The sequence below is a fragment of the Parasteatoda tepidariorum genome, chromosome 9 (assembly GCF_982258835.1).
Source record: "Parasteatoda tepidariorum strain Cologne lab strain chromosome 9, Ptep-v5.0, whole genome shotgun sequence".
Lineage (NCBI taxonomy): Eukaryota > Metazoa > Arthropoda > Arachnida > Araneae > Theridiidae > Parasteatoda > Parasteatoda tepidariorum.
The window spans coordinates 7,851,435-7,870,821 of record NC_141763.1 but is presented as its reverse complement, the minus strand read 5'-3'; the positions used below and the strand labels follow the sequence as shown (position 1 = coordinate 7,870,821).

The following is a 19,387-nucleotide window of genomic DNA, read 5'->3' as shown; positions in this document are numbered from 1 at the left end:
TGATTTGAAGTTTCAATGGGCAAAATATTCAAGAATGACTTCTCTTCAAAATGTAGCTATATTTATGAGGATCCTGTGTTTAACTTTTTTTTAATAATTTTATAACCGTCGTTGAACAGCTGACAAAGAAACTACTGGATCAGCAGCCCAGATGTATTGATTTATTACGGGAACATGGAGTACTTTATTGTGACTTGACAGATTTAACGTGCGTCAGTCACCATTTCCTATTCTTCGGCAGGTACCTTTTGATTCATGAAAGTTGATTTTGTTGATTTTAATTGAGAAAGTTGATCAAAAGTGCCTTTTGATATTGTGGTACTTTTTTTATTTTTTTAACAGTCGTTGTGAACAGCAGACCCAATTTCTTGGGTTTACGACTACTAATGCTCAACTCCGTAGCCTTGTAGTTTTGAAACCAATCCAGAAGACAAGGGAGCTCCTGGATCAAGTATTGGGAGAAATTTGCCTTCGTGGAAGACTTTTTGATGGAACTAACCCGCATTTGCGTTACATGGAGAGGAAGACCATAAGAACCTACCTCGGTGAGCCTGACGTCAAGGGGACTCTAACCCATGATCCGTCTACCACTGAGGATATTTCGCGTCGGCACTGTGGTCGAGGTAAGCCGGGTGCGGACTCGTATCGACTAGCCATTACTGGGATTCGAACCCTGTGCCGTCACGGCTCTAGCCTGTGCTTATTGGAATAATTGTTCCTAACTTTTTATTCAATGTATCCTATAGAAAATTTTTCTTTAGAAAAAATTTCTATATAGGGTGATTCTAAACAGATGGGCAAAATTTTTGGAAGTGATAGTACACACCCAGGCAAACAATTGTTATCAAAGAATGCATGGTCGAAAACAAAACGCAAAACCGCTAGTGGGTGTCAAAGTTTAATGCCTTATATGAGGCAAAAACACACAAAGAACGATGAAGTTAATTTATAAAAGCAAAATTTAATCTCATGTGATTACAATAAGTGTTCAAAACAGTGCTATGCACGCAGTACAACGGCGAAGAAAAGACAGGCGAACATTCTGAAACACACTAGGCATACCACGAACTTTCCCTTCAGCGGCCGAAAGCTTGGCGACAAGTAACGCAGCGCAGTAACTCGCAACAGGAATGGAGTTTTAGCGTTTGCATCAAACTACTTTCAAAAGGCTCCAGCTCCTTTGCGTTTTGTTTTCGACCATGCATTCTTCGATAAAAATTGTTTTCTTGGGTGTGTACTATCACTTCCTAAAATTTTGCCCATCTTTTTAGAATCACCCTGTATATCTTTTCAATTGTTTTTAAAACGTTGGCCAATAATAAAGCTTATAATTTCATTGCTTTTTCATAACACGCGTAGAAATTTTTAGATTTGAAACTAATAATTAATTTTAATTTTTGTTTAGTGGTTTGTCTTGAAAAGATCTTCTTAACGATGTATAAGTCGATTTTTAAGCATTTTTTAAGGCATTTTTTTTTAGAATTCTTTTTTTTTCACTTTTAATTTTGCTATGCATTAAGTGGGTGAGTTTATTTTTGAGATATGGAACCAGAGAGATCCCATAAATACTCCTTGAGTTGTGAATAAAAGAGATTTGAACGATATTTTTAATTTTTTTGTTTTAATTAAAAATCAGAAATTCTAACCTACAGTTCAAACTGGATCGTTTTCATTACTAATTCAGAGTGAATATCACACGTAAAGAGGGTCCAAACTGATTGGCTCGGTCCCAAAAATTTGAGTTGAAGCAAGAAAGAAACGATGACCAGGCCTTAACTTACCGAGGCTGAAAAAGCCAAAGAACGTAGACGGTAATACCTTAAGCGTTACACACGAGCGGAAAACCGAAAGGGTTCCGATTGCAAACTCAAGCATGAAGCCCTTCTCTCACAAAAGTACCAAAGTGGTTGCGAGAATTGAACCCTACCGAGAAGCGAATGGTGACTCTCGGAACCCCTTTCATGCTAATATGAGAATTGGGTGTTGATCACCAGTTAGGGATAAAAGAATCCATTGTCAACCCTTACGAAAATTTAAGGTACATTTAAGGTTGATTTGAGGTATTTTTGAGATGTTAAGGTTGATTTGAGGTATATTTGAGGTATATTTAAGGTTGCACAGAAAACAGCAATAAAAATTATACCTCGTAAAGGTTGTAATTAAGGTGTACGAGGTAGTTTTATATACACTTCAGCTTGTTTTGAGGTTGTTTAAAATTCACTTCAAATCAACCAGACTGATAAGGTGATTTTTGAGGTATACCAAGTTGATTTTCTTACACTTGTATCAACAGAGGTATTTTTGACGTATAAAATTTTTTACCTTGTTTCAACTAAAGAAAGTGAGGTATTTATTGAGGTATATGGAGTCATTTTTTTTGCACCTAAGCTTATTTTGAGGTTGTTTTAAATCCACTTCAAATCAACCAAACTGATGAGGTGATTTTTAAGGTATACGAGGTTGTTTTTCCTACACTTGTATCAAAAGAGGTATTTATGAAGTATAAAAAAATCAACCTTATTTCAACTAACGAGAATGAGGTATTTACGAGGTATAAAAAAATATACCTTATTTCAACTAAAGAGAGTGAGGTATTTATTGAGGTATATGAAATCATTTTATTTATACCTAAGCTTAGTTTGAGGTTATTTTAAAATCACTTCATATCAACCAGACTGATGAGGTAGTTTCCAAGGTATACCAGGTTGTTTTTCTTACACTTGTAACAAAAGAGGTATTTATGAGGTATAAAAAAATCAACCGTATTTCAACTAACGAGAGTGAGGTATTTATTGAGGTGTATGAAGTCATTTTATTTATACCTAAGCTTGTTTTAAGGTTGTTTAAAATACACTTCATATTAACTAGCTGAATTCCCAGAGTTTCGTGCGAGCCGGCAAATGGCGTGTGTGTTGACAATCGAAAGTGTATTCGAACTTCGATAAGTGTGCTTGACATTTATTAATTTGGTTTTATCACTTTTAATCAAATATGCTTCAATTTTCAAACTTAAATTTTATTACTTTTGTTTTAAAGATGCCTCCTGATCCTAAATAGTTTAAGTTGGAGGATATTCTTAGAAGCTATTAGTGTAGGCTTAGCAATAAGAGAGAACAATCGAAATATTTCTCGTCGCTGTTTAGGGTAACGTTACTTGTGAATCGTTACAGCAGGTTATGCACAGTATATTTTATTGTTTGTAATTTATTTAAATGTAACTATTCTTTTATTTTGCTTAAATGTATATGTTTCAACGTTGCAGTATGCAAGCTGATTAGTTGAGTAAAATGTTCATAATTTCTCTTATAAATAAATCATTGAAAATTGAAATATCTTTAAAATAGCAATTTTGCTTTGAAATTCTTCTACAGTTCTATGATTATCGTTTGCTCGGATATCTGTTGCAAAGTTTATATTGTTGTTTATGAGTCAAAATATGTATAATAACACTGCATTTTAAATCTGATTTTTTTTTTTAAATCTGATTAACGTGTAATTTTTATTTCTTACATATATGTATATATATATATATTTACAGAGCTTATGCACTGTTCCCTGATATCGCTGAGATGACCTAGGCTGTAAATAGCACATGTGCAGCAGCGATGAAGAAGTGACTAGCAAGTTACTGCTCAGCTTTCCCCTAGGAAATAGTTCTGAATTTATACCATAAAGAAAAATTAATCTCTCCTAATAAACTACAGCATTTATTCAATTGTTGATAACAATAGTTTGTTAGATATTTGATAATTGAAAACTAGTAACTGTACTAGCTCACTTTTTTATGTTTGATCACACTGCTATTTTCACTACGTGTTATTTTTTCTCAATTTACCCACGTTAATTATTTACTAAGCAGATTGTTATTACTTATTAAAATATTGAATAGAATTAAATTTAACTCGATTTCAAGTTTATATGACAATTTGTTTCAAGGTTATGAGCATTTTTATGCAGCTGTTTATAGTTCACTACTTCAAAAATTAGCGACTTTCGGAAATCTTAAATGTTTTAGAAATAAGCCAGTATAGTTTCTTATGCAATTTTAATGCTAAATTGAATAAAATCAATTGCAAATAAAGACATTTATTGTTAAAAGTAATATGCAATTTTTTGAATTTCAACTTATGGAATGTGTTTTTATATTTAAACAAATGTTTGTAACAACTAGCTATTAGTTTTATTCTGCTTGGTATTATAAATTATATAGGAGATATTGTACTCAACTTATTTTAAAAGTATTATTTCAAATCATTCTCTTAGACATTTTCCTCACATAAAATTACTCACAACTTTAAAATAAATGCTCCTTATCAACTTGTAATTTGTTTTATTCGATTGAGTGTAAAAAAAGAATAAAAATTGGTACATAACTTTAAAATTTAATTTATTAGACGATTGTTGATTCTTGATTACATTTATTAAAAAATATTAAAATAACTTTTTTTTAAAAAACTCTTATGTGATTGACAATAACGGAAGTCCTTTTCAGAATCAGCGTCTAAAATTTATAAAAAAGCTATTAGTTTCATAAAGTCTGACAAAAAGTTTAAAAATATATAGACTAGGTTTATTGAGTTTAAAGATTTGTAAGAAAAGAAAGAAAGAAAATATAATTATCAAACTTACAAGTACCATAATGATACCAAATGTATAGAAAAATACAAAGTGTTAAAATTGCATATTAAGATTGGAATTATATCTTTGAATTTCTGTAAATGTTGTTAATGGTAGTACTAACTTCAGTGTACATTATTCTGTGGCTGTGGTACCTGTCATGCTTTTTAGCTACGAAGATTGAATAGAAATGGCAGAAGAGTACTACTATTTATCTGAAAAAGAAAATTAACTTCATCCAGTTAACTTAAATCATAAAAAAAATAATTTCTAATATTTTAATAGTTTAAAACCTGCCACTATTATTCTAAATATGACTTACTTACTAATTCATTTTCTTTTTCTTTTAGGTTCCAATAATTACAAGTTTCAACACGTAGACGGAAACAGTATTTAAAATAATTTTGTTGATTTGTAAAAGAATTAAATTTTAGTTTTAAATTAAAGTATTTGAATTTCAGCTTTCTAATTATTTAAATTTGTAGTTTTATAGCTTAAGAAATTCAAGCACATTAGACAACTATTTTCTAAAAATATGAGTTCCCATAAATAGTTTTTACTAATTGTAGAATTTGGATAAGTGTTATTTTAAGATGATTTAATTTAATCTATTAAAATTACAGAAGAATTATGCATTTAAAACCTTCTTTTATAGCTTAACAAAAGAAGTAATTACTGCCGAAGGTTTATTATTAAAAACTTCAGATTGATAAATGAAGATCTCTACTAGTGAAAAAATGTAATGACATACATTATTCTTCATATAATATAGATAATATCTTTATATATATATTATATTTTTATATAGTGAGGTTAAAATTAATCAATTAGGTGAACACCTCACATTCGTAAGTACTGAAAAAACAGCTTTAGGTTGAGCTACATAAGCCTGAAGTGTAAAATGTCGCATCTTTGGTTGAAAAATTAATACTTCTAAAAATACAAAAATATATACTTCTGGTTACGAAATAATAACTTAAGTTAGAACATGGAACACACAACGTTAATAAAAAAATAACCTTTCCAAGTGTTGAAAATACACTTCAGGTTGATTTATAACAACCAGAAGTGTAAAACGACGCCCCACAGGTTGATAAATATATACCTCTACAAACATGAAATTATATACCTGAGGTTGAAAAATAAGTACCTGAGGTAGAACAAAATACACCCAAGGTTGATTTATAACAACCAGAAGTGTAAAACGACGCACCATTGATTGATAAATATATACCTCTACAAGCATAAAATTATATACCTGAGGTTGAAAATAATCACCTAAAGTAGAACAAAATACACCTGAAGTTGATTTATAACAACCAGAAGTGTAGAACGACGCACCACAGGTTGATAAATATATACCTTTACAAGCATAGAATTATATACCTGAGGTTGAAAAATAATTTCCTGAGGTAGAACAAAATACACCTGAGGTTGATTTATAGCAACCTGAAGTGTAAAATGACACACCTTAGGTTGTTGAAAAAATACTTCCACAAGTGTAAAAAAATATACTTCAGGCTGATAAGTAATAACCTAAGGTTGAAAATAAAACACTTTAAAGTAGTAAATATCTATCTCTCCACAGATGTAAAATTAAACACCTCAGGTTGAAACATATATACCTCTGGAGGTATATTTAAGGTATATTTGAGTTTGATTTTGAGGTATTCATTTGCACCCTTTTCAACCTTAACGACGTATTTAAATAACAACCTCCTTTATACCTTTCAAATATACCTCATTTATACCTCGATTTTTTCATAAGGGAACGTACCCAATAACTTGCACAAAAACTGTAGACCACGCCATATAAATGATTCATTCACTATTCTTGTAAAATTGAAAAAAAGCCTAGCTTTCAAATCATATTTCAAGAATGAACTTGTGAATCCGAAACGGGTGTATGATGCAGCTTACAATCTCCATCAAACACCATTGTACCCATCCGAAAATGTTAATATTGATCTCTATTGGCTGTTCAATGTCTATTCAGTCATCAAAAGAATTTACACATATGTGTCTGAGCAGCATTCATATAGGTCTGCGAAATTGTGAAGCGATCAGTGCAGGATTAACAGTTAAATATGTCCAAGATGAAAACACAATAAAGTTGCTTTTCCAAAAAAAATTAGACAACAACCATTTTGCCCGATCACAATTTTTTGAATTTTTAAATTTTGATCTTTATGTTGATATTTTTGTATTTTTATTTATTATTATTTTTTTCTGTACTGTTGCATACTTTAACAAGTTGTATACAAGCAATGGTTACAATTCTTCTATATTTTTTATGATTACAAACACTCTATATCGTCAATGCTTTTCAATTGAGCTCACATTATTTGCAAGAGAAGAGAGAAAAAAGTTTTATTTTGTGAGTATGCTTTACTATATTCCCATCATAGACCGAACCATCAGATTAGAAGCTTCCATATTTGCAACACATTCAGGAGGTAAATTCATTCCATCCATTGCTTTTCTTCCAAAAGACTCCATGCAATCCTAAATTAAAAATTTCACTTTACTTCAATAACTGTTAATTCTGGTATCTTTTTTATTTTCCTACAGTAATAAAAGTGTTCTTTATATTGGCAGGCAGACTTCTCTTATTACAATTAGTTTCTTGTTTTTAACCACGGGTTTCACCCTTTAGCGTATGTAGTCCCTGACTAAATTAGTAGACGCACTATAAGATTCTATGTAAAATCTTAATTATCAGGTGATACTATACAACTTTATTGTTTTCACGCGGTTTGCACTTGTTTACCTTCGTGTATCAATGGGTAAACATTGTAATACAATACGTTTGAAATAAATACAAATAGGAAGTATATAAAAAATCTCCTCTACAAAAAACCTTTACATGTATGTTTAAATATAAAAGTATTGCCTATAAACTCGTGCAAACCAGGTCATTATTAAAACACTACAGTGCGTCTAAAAATTTGATCTCATTATTATAATCTATTATATATAATTCGCTTACGTGGCTCCCAAATTTTGGCTGTATTTCTTTTCCGGCAGTGGCAACGTTTGCTTTGTTTTGAAAACACCAAAGCATTCTGCCTTTTAATGATGTGTTTCTGATCTAATATATATAATTCTCTTACGTGGCTCCCAAATTTTGGCTGAAGTACTTTGTACAACTAAATAAGATTCTTTTCGCAACAGTTAAATATTTACTTTATTTTCTTCATTCATAGAGAAAACAGTCGGCAAAGAATTCTGTTAGGTTAAAAAATATTTCGCTAAAAAAATAACGAATTCTGGAAGAAATAAAAATAAACAACTTAAAAAATAAAAAAGCTGTTGCCAGCCATAGAATTTTTTGAAAGTTAACTTAGCAACATAAATCAAAATGACAGAGAAGCGCAACTAGATCAAAATTATGATACCTGAGCTCTTGACGTAACAAATCCTTCAATTCTAAAAGTGTTGTATCGCCAAATGCCCAAATTAACAATTGTGTTCTTAAAGAAATTCGATAAAAAGCTTCTACAACTGCTTCTTGAAGAACTTGGCTCATTGATTAAAAATATTGTTTTAATTTTACAGTACTAACTTCACTTTTACTTACATTATTGCTATGACCCTCTTTTATTACATTTTACAACTTCATGCTAAATTTGAGGACTTTAAGTTGTTTTGTGGTTGAATACTGACATTTAGAAATGTGTACATAAAAAAAATAATATTTAGAGGTTGAGAGTTGCCTCAGAAAAATTTGAATTGTTAGCAATGACTTAAACAAAAAATTTTATTTTAACTGACAAATACTATATTATAATTTTAACTTTTTCTATGACTATACTCATTTTCTTACTCTTTCCTTTGTTTTTTTTATACATTTTATATTTTTGTGATAAAATAAAAAACATATAGTTGTTCTGTTTCTGAACACTGATGAAAACACAAAATGATGGGCTTCATCAACCATCAAAAATATATACATTTATTTTACAAATTCCATATTATTAGGGTGGCGCCCTTCAGAGAATTAAAAATACAAAATTATCCTCATCAAAGCCGATGCTATACATCCGGCGGCAGACTACTATTTCATATTGTTTTACAACACATGGCTTTAGCCCTCTGGTGGGAAAGACTTTAAAACAAAACTTACAACAGTTACTTTTCTCAACAACTGAAATTTAGAATAGTGTGATTAAGAAAAATATGTGAACTGTTTGCAATTTCAAATTAATATTGAAATGTACAGGTTTAGAATTTTCTACAGTGAAAGGTTTTCGGAACTTCAGTATTCAAAAAAGTATACAAAAACTAGACGTTAAGAACGTATCCAATGAGCGAGCAAGGCGAGCATTGGATTGCGAAGCAATCCGAAATGAACTGCGAAAGCAGTTCCGGGGGTTGGTGAGCGCCAGCGAGCAGGGGGCGAAGCCTCCTAGTATACTAATATAATGCTTGATATAATAAATATTCTATATTTATATAATATATCGTCTAAATTATTCTATCATCAAATTTATATGATATATCGTCTAATTTAACCCATTTATGCACAAACGCAAGCAAGTGCAAACCGGTTTCAGCCACCTAAAAACAACAAAGCTGTATAGAGTATCACCTGATAATTATAATTTTACATAGAATCCTAGAGTACGTCGAATGATTTGACCAGGGGCTGTAATGTATCTAACTCTCAAAATAATTGTAGAGATAGAAATAGTGGCCCTAGGTCCAACTTAAATCTCTGAAGTTCTACTATTATTATTAACCCGTAAGTTAATTGTCCTAACCCTTCATTTTTTCAACCCAATGTAAATAATTTCATCCCACAAAGCAGCGTCAATATTCATTTCTCGTCTGATAATTTGGCCAGGGACTGTGGATGATAAAAAAATATTGGTAGGCACCATATGTCAATAGAATATAGTGTTCTTTTTTCAAAAAATAGAATAGGTGTCTCAATGTTACGCGATTAACCCACTCTTCACACTTTTCCCCTCTCCGCTGTTATGGTTTATCTGAAACGTGCTTTTTTCTCACGACAGTCAGTCAGAAGTTAGATTGTTTTTACGTGGGAGCAATATTTGCCATAACCATGGTAACGGAGAAACCCAGAAAGCATATAACCTTACGGCAATTTTGTGTCGGAATTTTCCTGTTATTGTCACGAAAATGTTTGTACTAAAAACCTTTTTTCAATAATGCAAAAATATTGCAGTTTAAAACCTTTCATCCTAAAAGGATTAAAAATTGTTTTTTAAAGCTTTTTTTAAAAAGTATCGTCACTTCGGTTCATAATGACGTTTTAGTTGACGTCACACTAGCGATAGGATGCAATTGCACTTGTCCATTAAAATTTCATGACAAGGTGGATTTTAGCTGAGCATTACAAGACTCTGCAAAAATAAACCTTATAATTACCTAGATTTAAGATTATTTTCACCTTGAGACTAGCTTGATGCGAGGAATTTTAAATGCTTGAAAACCCTAAGACAACCTAGATTTAAGGTTTTTATATAGAAGGTTGTTTTTTAAGGTTTGAGATTAGGGTCATGTGCGTAGAATACAGAAGATTGTCACAGATTTCGTTTTAAGGTTAGAAGGTTTACACGTAAACCGCCATAAAAACCTTTTTAGGTTTACATTAAAAGGTAACCTTAAAATAAACCTTATTTTGCTACCTGGGAATTAAAGAGAGGTAAAAAATCAAGTAACCGTGAGATGCCTATACTATTTACAAGGATCAAAGCATGTTTTATTAACATGTTTATAAACAATGTTTTCATACATTGTTGATCGTTTGTTTTATATCCTCTTCATGAAATTTTAATATCTTTTTTAATTCAGACAATTTTAACTCAGGACTCCCTACAAATCGTAAAGAAAATTTGAGTTACTGAAAATTCAAACAGGAATTTTGACTCTTTAAAATTCTTTCTTACCATAATATTCCTTTTTTCACTAGGTGTCATTTTCTTCACGTCACGCATAAATTGTTGCTAAAAAATTAAATGAAAACAAACCAATTTATAGCAATTAGTAAACACTCAATGCAGTATGTTATAACGACAATTCGTAGTAGTGAGTCGAATTGTCGTTATATCGAGAATGTGTCTATAAATAACTAGATTAGTAATGTAATAATAACAATAATAAAAAAAAGACTTATGAATAATAGTGTAGAATAGTTTTCGACGCCACTGAATTTTAATTTCAATAGTTAGTTGGCTGTAAGAAATATGAGCCGATGGTAGTCAACAAAAAAAAGACCTGCATGGGGAAAGTAGTCATCGACCATGGCAACTTTCACCAATCAAAAAGCCGCGATGACTCAGGGGATAGAGCATTCGCCTTCCACTGAGGGGACCCGGGTTCGAATCCCAGCGATGGCTGGTCGATACAAATCCGCATCTGGCTTGCACCAACCACAGTGCTGACGTGAAATATCGTCAGTGGTAGACGGATCATGGGTTAGAGTCTGTTTGCCATCAGGCTAACCATGGGAGGTTGTCGTGGATTTCCCCTCCATGTTACGCAAATGCGGGTTAGTTACATCAAAAAGTCCTCCACGAAGGCAAATTTCTCCCAATACTTGATCTAGGAGTTCCCTTGTCTTCTGGATTGGGTTCAAAATGACAAGGCTACGGAGTTGAACAATAGTAGTTGTAAAACCAAAAAATTGGGTCGGCTGTTCAACGACGGTTATGATAAAAAAAAAAAGGAACCCCAAAATCAAAAGGTACTTTTGATCAACTTTCTCAATCAAAATCAACTATCAACTTTCATCAATCTAAAGGTACCGACCGAAGACTCCCCGTGTAGTAAATGGTGACTGATGCACGTTAAATCTGTCGAGTCACAAAGTCCTCCATGTTCCCATAGTAAATCAGTGCATCTGGGGGTACTGATTCAGGAGTTTCCTTTTCTTCTCGATTGGGTTCAAAATGACAAGGCTACGGAGTTTAACATTAGTGGTCGTAGACCCGAAATTGGGTTGGCTGCTCGCCGGCGGATATAAAATAAGATATAAAATAAAAAGATAGGTTCAAGTTAACATGCCTTGTATACTAATAAATTGATGTTAAATAATCGTAGTTGCAGTTACACCATCGTCAATCAACGAAACATCACCAACTAGTAGCAAAAATAGTTATAATGTTAATAATAATAATGAAAGCATATTACCATTTTTGCTTGCGCCTCAGCTGTCTCGTCAAGAATAATGCTTGTACACATCTAAAAGAATTCAGAAAACATAATCAAATGAAACTCCTATATGCAGACATGAGCCGTTATTTTCGATAGTGGAATAAGTCCATTTGGAGCAAAGAAATAGTTAATTTAATGTTTTTTTTTTTTTTTTTTTTTTTTTTTTTTTTTTTTTTTTTTTAAAAGCTAAGAAGTCGTTCATTTTAATGTTGCTGTTTTTTTTTCCCTTGTTTTTTTTTTTTTTTTTTTTTTTTAGGATTATAATTACTATTGTTGCATTTTGATAGTTCATCACATTATGGTGTTCACCAAATCCCTTACAAATTACATTGAAAAAAAATGCAAAAAATCAACATATTTTTTATTTTATTTTATTAATAAATACAAGGAACTAAAATAAAACATAATACACAAGCTTTAAATTGAAATTTGAATTTTTTTATGTTTTAGAAGCCTTTAATTTAAAAACAGTTAACTATCCCGAGTTATTTTGGGGCAAATGAAAGAAGTTAAATATTAGTCTTTGTATGATAGTTCTTAAAACAAGGGACAACACAAAGTGAAACTTTTCAAACATCTGTGAAGGAATACGCTTTTTTTTGATGTTATACTTCTTATGCGACTTCCAACAAGGTTGCGTTAAACGTTTAACGCTACATTTTTGTAGGAACATTGTACGCTACATTTTGAACAACGTGGTAGGATCCAGTTTTCCCTCATTCATTTCCATATTGTTTTGGTTCTCACTAGCATAAAAATAATAAAAGTATTGTTTTTCTATAAATATTTTTTTAGTTTGTTTTGATACACATATAATTTAATAGCGTAGTACTTTTTATTTTCAAACTTAGTGGATAGCAATTGTAAAAAATGAGTGAAAGCAATCCCACGGACAATGCGACGGATTTAAGGTTATGTCAAGGTACGTCTGTTGTGAATACCAATTGATTGTTTCTCTTTTGAAATTACATTATGACGCATTCACATACATTATTAATACAAATACATTTTCCAGGGCGAGACGATGAGGCAATCACAAGCACTGGTTCAAGAGGTTCACGAGGGAAAAATGCACAATATTACCGTTATTACAGAGCACGGAAGCGAGCGGAGCAGGAAAAAGAGTCGTTGAATAGAACTATTGATCCTTCTACGACTGCTGATTCTTCTACAATTAACGTCGCAGGTTGCGAAGTTTAACTTCTTCCGAGCGGAGGGACTCCACGCACTGTTTTTTTTATACTCTTATTGCTATGTAGATTCAGAAACCATCGTATATACAATCGCACAAAACACGTCTACAGTCCAACATCAAAACTCCCAAACAAAACTTGTCCCGCAGTGGACTGATCGTTAAGACACGGTTCCCAGCAGATCACCGAAGTCAAGCATCACTGGCTACGGTCAGTGTGCGGGCGGGTGACCACTTGGATCAGTCTGCGTAGGGACCGAGGGTGTGCGGTATTGGTCCTCGTTAAACTGTTCTACCGTGAAGTGCTCGACTTCGAGCACAGGTCGTCGGGCTACCGAAGCGGGGGTGCCATCCCCTCCGCAGAGGATCAAAATTGTGATGGCATGTCTTCGGATCATCCTCCGGGATGTTTCCCAGACCGTCGCCAATAGCCCATTGTGCAGCTCTAGTGCGACGTAAATTAACAACAACAAACCAAACAAAACTTGGCAAACTTCCAATCACAGCAGATTATGTTTTTTGCTTCCGACAGAGTCAAAACGTGATAAAACAAAACGAACTGACAAATTCTACTAAGCCCGAGTTTTCTCGGGATGATAAATATTTGCAATATATGCGTGCCCGAGTTAACTCGGGTTAATCAGGGAGGCGGTTAAATACATCGCCTGAAATTGATTAACCCTCTCCCGTATTTTGAAATTAATTAAATAACACTTACCTTAAAAAGCCTCAGACTTTATATTACTTTTCAAATGGACTTGAAAAAGTAACAGAACATATAATGAATACAGTTCAATAAGGATAACAAAAAAAAAAAAGGAAAAAATTAATTCACAAGATATTTTGTGAAATTTTTTTTTTTTTTAAAATCTTATTATAAACAATGCCTGTAAACTAATTCTCCTCTCGACGATGCCCTCTTTTTCTTAAAAAAAAAAAAAAAAAAAAAAAAAAAAAAAAAAATGGGGTGATTTGGGGGGGGGGAGGAGAACTGCATTTTTAGAAAACAAAGTACCTATTTGAGTATTTGATATTGCCATTTAACTGATATTTATTATTGCCATTTCCCTTGCACTTTATTTAAGTATAATTGAATGAGATTATTCACGAGTGAATAAAGTAAATAGTACAAAAGTTGCAATATTTTTAAGTATTCAAAGTACGACCTATGATATGACTTTGTACTATTTGTACTTCGCTATATAGAGGCTGTCTATGTGAGGTTGTCTACGTGAGGTGAAATCATAATTTTTAATTATTTAAACTATTTTATTCTATGACCGTCGTTGAACAACCGACTCAATTTAGGGTTTACGACTACTGTTGTTCAATCTGTAGTCTTGTAATTTTGAGCCCAATCCAGAAGACAAGGGAATTTCTAGATCATATATTGGGAGAACCCGCATTTGCATTACACGATGAAGGAAAACCGCGAAAACCAACCAGGGATAGCCTGACGGCAAGGGGACTCTAACCCATGATCCGTCTACCACTGAGGATATTTTACGTCAGCACTGTGGTCGGTGCAAGCCGGATGCGGATTTGTATCTACCAGTCATCGCCTGGGATTCAAACCCAGTTCACCTCATTGGAAGACGAACGCTCTGTCCCCGGAGCCATCACGGCTCTCATTGATATTATTATATTTATTCGATATTTCAATATCTGCTGAGGATAGATTAGGAGGAACATCAGTGTTCTGGAGTACCGGTTAAATGCATACTGGACAGTGGCACGTGACCTTAAAAAACATTGATGTAGGGCATACCAGGCAAATGTATACCAGGCAGTAGCACTGAGCCTCAAAAAATCATTGATATAGAGCATAATAGACAGTGGCACTTAACTAAACCAAGTATATATTTCGGAGATTTACCAAAGCGACTATGTGATTGTCAACATTCACCGGTGGAAGTCGACAACCATCCATTTCTGTTATTCATAGTTACATGAAAACGCTTGTAGCTTCTAAAGTATCAGGATGAGTATCAGAATTATAGTATCAGGATTACTATCAGGACAATAGTATCAGGATTAGTTTCCTTCAATTCAGCGTGGAAGATTACGTCGGGAAATATAATTTACATGTTCAGATAATTCTTCATAATAAATTGAAATGTGTAACGTGACAAAAATAAAAAAGTACTTTTTCTACTTTAAAAACTCTTTGTGCTATTGACTTGCGCATAGGCTCATTTGATCAGCGTAAAAAAATACCGAGCAAGAAGTCCCACTTCTTTAATAGCAGTATCAGATACATTAATGGGTACAAATATAAATTTGTACTTTTTTTAAAATATAAAACCCATATAACTTCTAAACTATTAATTCGATTGTCTCAGGATTGGTCTCCTTCAATTCAGCGTTAAAAAAAAACTTCCAAAACAATGCCTCACTTGCCTGTTTAGAAGAAAGTCAATTCTTCACCTCAAATCAACTGCATTTCTTACAAAATGAAAAAGAGCAGGAGGTGTATTCAGATATTATATAGTAAATAACATATAGTTTTTTTGTCAAAACTTATCTTGGGTCAAGATAACTTTTGTCAAAATATATCTTGAATACAAAAGGAAATAAAGTACAGTCCCTGGTCATATTATTAGAAGCACTATAAGATTCTATGTAAAATTATAATTATCAGGTGATACTATACAGCAGTATTATTTTTACTCGGATGAAACCGGTTTGCACTTGTTTACATTCGTGTATCGATGGGCTAACATTGTAATGCAATACGTTAAAAATAAATACAAATAGGAAGTATATAAAAAATATCCTGAATAAAAACCCATTACATGTATGTTTAAATATAAAAGTATTGCCTATGAACTCGTGCAAATCATATCATTATTTAAACACTTCAGTGCATCTAGTAATTTGATGTAATTATTATAATATACTAATATAATGCTTGATGTAATAAATATTCTATATTTATATCGTCTATTTTATTCCATCGTCAAACTTATATATTAATATATCGTCTCATTTGACTAATCGATACACGTAACGTAAACAAGTGCAAAGAGTCAAATAAAAACAATAAAGCTGTATAGAATATCATCTGATAATTAAGATTTTACATAGAATATTATAGTGCGTCTAGTAATACGCCCAGGTACAGTAAGAGGAGTTTATAGGTATTATTTATAATAACATAGCGAAGATATTTGTCGAAATATACCTTGGGTATTTGTTGTTTCGAGGGAAAAAAAATCTAATCTAATTTAATAATAGGGTTGAAATAATTGGAACATTTTAGAAACTTACTTTACAGCCTTCCAAGCATTTAGCACCATCATCCTTATTCTTCGCCATATCTGAAATGTTTAGAGAAAAAAAATATATATTGAAAATTCATATCATAAAATATGCAACTTAAAGTGTTTCTAATAAAGTCCCAACCTTAAAAGTGCTATTTTTCTTGCGCTGGCAATATTACCCTTACCAAAAGTATTATAAAAGTATTCCATTATATATATATATATATATATATATATATATATATATATATATATATATATATATATATATATATATATATATATATATATATATATATATATATATATATATTTCATGGAATGACCTCTAATATACTAATTAGTTAACTTTAAGTTATAATCATTAGCCTATTACGCGGAATAAATAATCAGCTGTTGAAGCAGCCAAGGCCTGCAAGGGGCTGTTGCGCTGACGAAGAAGAAGAAGAATAAGTTAGGAAATCAGACACAATAACATGCTGAATAAATTTCTACGATGAATTTGGCTATACAGGCCCAATAGTTTTGTCAGGGTTAACTATATGGATTCTTAAATATTGATTTTACTTTTTGCGTGTTTTGCAATATCTTGAAAACTTTTTAAGCTAATTAAAAAAATTTTGCTCTCAATTATAAAGTTAGTTTATCCGATTATAATTTCAAACCAAAACTATTTTCATAATTGTTTGTTATTTTTATTGATTTATATAATAATAGTCGACAAATTATCACTTACAAGGTTACATAAATTTTTACATGTTTTTGAAGAATGGAATTTTAAAAGAAAAATTACACAATTAGTACGAGATCGATCAAACACTGTGAAAATTATAAAATTATTTTTTAAAAAATGGCATATTAAAAGGTGGTTGCTAAAATTACTAGATCAAAAGTTATTCAGGTGGTTTCCCTTTTTTTTTAAACACATATACATGAATAGAACTCTTTTGTAATTTTGAGTATGAGAGTTCAACAAAATCTTTTTGACACTTGATATTGTTCTGAAAATGCAAATTAATTTCAGGATTAAGAAGTTTGAGATTTTATTACGAAGGAAAATAAAATTAAAAAAAAGGCTTTATTACCTTGCATTTTTTTGTATACTTTCATATAACCATCTTCGCATTCATCAGCAAGCGATGCACTAAAAAATAACAAACTGAAATATACGATAAATTTATTCATATTTTGTTAAAGGTTAACTGGAACTGTAATCTAGTAAATTCAATCACATAGAACGAAAGATCTAGATTAAGCAGACGATTTTAATGAACTTGTTGACGCATATACATGCACTTTCAAAGATTTATTAAGAGGAAGTTAAATAACTCCTGATTCAACAAGTTTATTTTGATTTGACAGTTTTGATATTTTAATAATGAAAGTAAACATTGTATTAATTTTATTTCATTATTTGCCAAAAACTTTTCACTTTATGAACGTTGAACACTATAGCGTGAGTGTATGAATTTGCATTTGTTCGCCAACTTCCAAGGCTATTTTGCATGCAAAATAACATCCTATAACAGATTTATGAGTTCCTGTAATGTCAAGCTCAAGTTATAGAAAAAAAAGACTAATAAAAATTCTATCATATTTCAGCTTCATTCAAAAAATTTTACAAAAACATTCGTGTTACACTTTCATTTCTCATTACTAAAACACAAAACTAGGAAATTTTGTTACCAGCCAATGGCCAGAAATAGCAATTTTAATACTACAGTGAACTCTCGCTACAACGATATCCGATATAACAATAAATTCCTCTATTACAATAATGTTTCGTGGTCCCGACGAACTTGCATATGAATTAATGTAATCCACCTTTCAATATTGCGATATTCTCTGAAGCAATAAACCTCTGTAAAGCAATTTTTTTTAAAAATTTAAAATTTATTTTCTCCAAACATTATTGGTTTTCAAATAATGTAAAAATCTTATCATATTTTGCAATTTTTTACCGTCTTCTCTGGCAAAAGAAGTCTCACTGCTGATTATGAACTTATCTTATTTATTAATGCATATATAGCATTACAATTTAAAAAAAATCTCATTGTGTCCCCAAAATATATAGGCCCTTGATATAATAATACGCCACTCTACAACAATATATTTATTTGCTCCCCAAAATATTGTTGTAGCTAGGTTTTACTGTATTTATCAAATATTGAACTATTGAAAGTGACACTGTTGATCAGAGGTCGAAAGTAAAGCGCTACAAGTGGCGAAACTACTGTAGTCGCTACTTTTTTCCGTAGTTTGTAGTGTAGCGTGCTACTTTTTAAAAGAAGTAGTGTAGCGAGAAGTGTGATACAGAAAAACAAAAGTTTATAGCGATTCCTGCCAACTACCTTTAAAGTCAGTTAAATAAAGAAACAAAGTTCAAAGGCAAAAAAGTTTTCGAATCTGATTGGTGTGTTATTCGGATCTGATAGGTGGATCTGAAGTTTTTGTGTCTGATTTCGCAATACTAAAATACAGGGCCTCATTGTGTACCCCCTAATTGACCTATAATTAATTCCTCTGGTATGGGGTACACTATTAACCGGTAATATAATACGTAGTCAAATTCAAATATTATGGGTCAATATTAAAGTATGATATCGCGCCTTGCGTTAGTTAACATCGGAAAATGTCTTTGAATTTTTAAACCTCTTTAAAAGGCGAATTTCCTCATTTTAAGCTTTTCAGAACACTTATTTTAGATATACATACATAGTAAAATACAGGGCCACATTGTGTGCCCCCTAGAGAGTCTATAATTATTTCCTTTGGTAGGGTACACTATTCCTAGGTAATATAATACGTGACCCAATTAAAACATTATGGGTTAATATTAAAGGCCGATATCGGGACGTTTGTTAACATTGAAAAGTGACTTCGAATTTACTTGTTTTAATGCACTATTTTAAATATACATAGTGTACCCCCAATGGGGTCCATAATTATTTCCTGTGGAAGGGTACACTATTACCCTGTAATATAATATGTGGTCCAATTAAAATATTATGGGTCAATATTAAAATCCGATATTTCGCTTTACGTTAACATTGAAAAATGACTTCGCGCTTCCTAATTTTAAAGAAGGCGAATTTTTTCATTTTAAAGCTTTACGCAACTCTACTTTAGATAT

General features: G+C 31.7%; 1 protein-coding gene across 1 annotated transcript; it reads right to left on the bottom strand.

The window, feature by feature from the left end:
• Window positions 1–6,762: 6,762 nt before the first annotated feature.
• Window positions 6,763–17,541, bottom strand: LOC107437609 (uncharacterized). The gene is made up of 5 exons (XM_043045080.3): window positions 17,340–17,541; window positions 16,262–16,311; window positions 11,776–11,826; window positions 10,533–10,589; window positions 6,763–7,122 (listed from the first exon to the last, which is right to left on the bottom strand). The coding sequence occupies exons 1-5, from the start codon at window positions 17,437–17,439 to the stop codon at window positions 7,009–7,011; spliced, it is 372 nt and encodes a 123-aa protein (XP_042901014.2). The 5' UTR covers window positions 17,440–17,541; the 3' UTR covers window positions 6,763–7,008.
• Window positions 17,542–19,387: the final 1,846 nt, after the last annotated feature.

Excerpts from the sequence above, each read along its gene's own strand:
- LOC107437609 (XM_043045080.3), bottom strand. The coding sequence starts at position 17,439 with ATGAATAAATTTATCGTATATTTCAGTTTGTTATTTTTTAGTGCATCG. Across the intron at positions 16,312-17,339 it reads AGTATACAAAAAAATGCAAG|ATATGGCGAAGAATAAGGAT; the intron begins GTAATAAAGCCT and ends TAAACATTTCAG. Across the intron at positions 11,827-16,261 it reads AATGCTTGGAAGGCTGTAAA|ATGTGTACAAGCATTATTCT; the intron begins GTAAGTTTCTAA and ends GAATTCTTTTAG.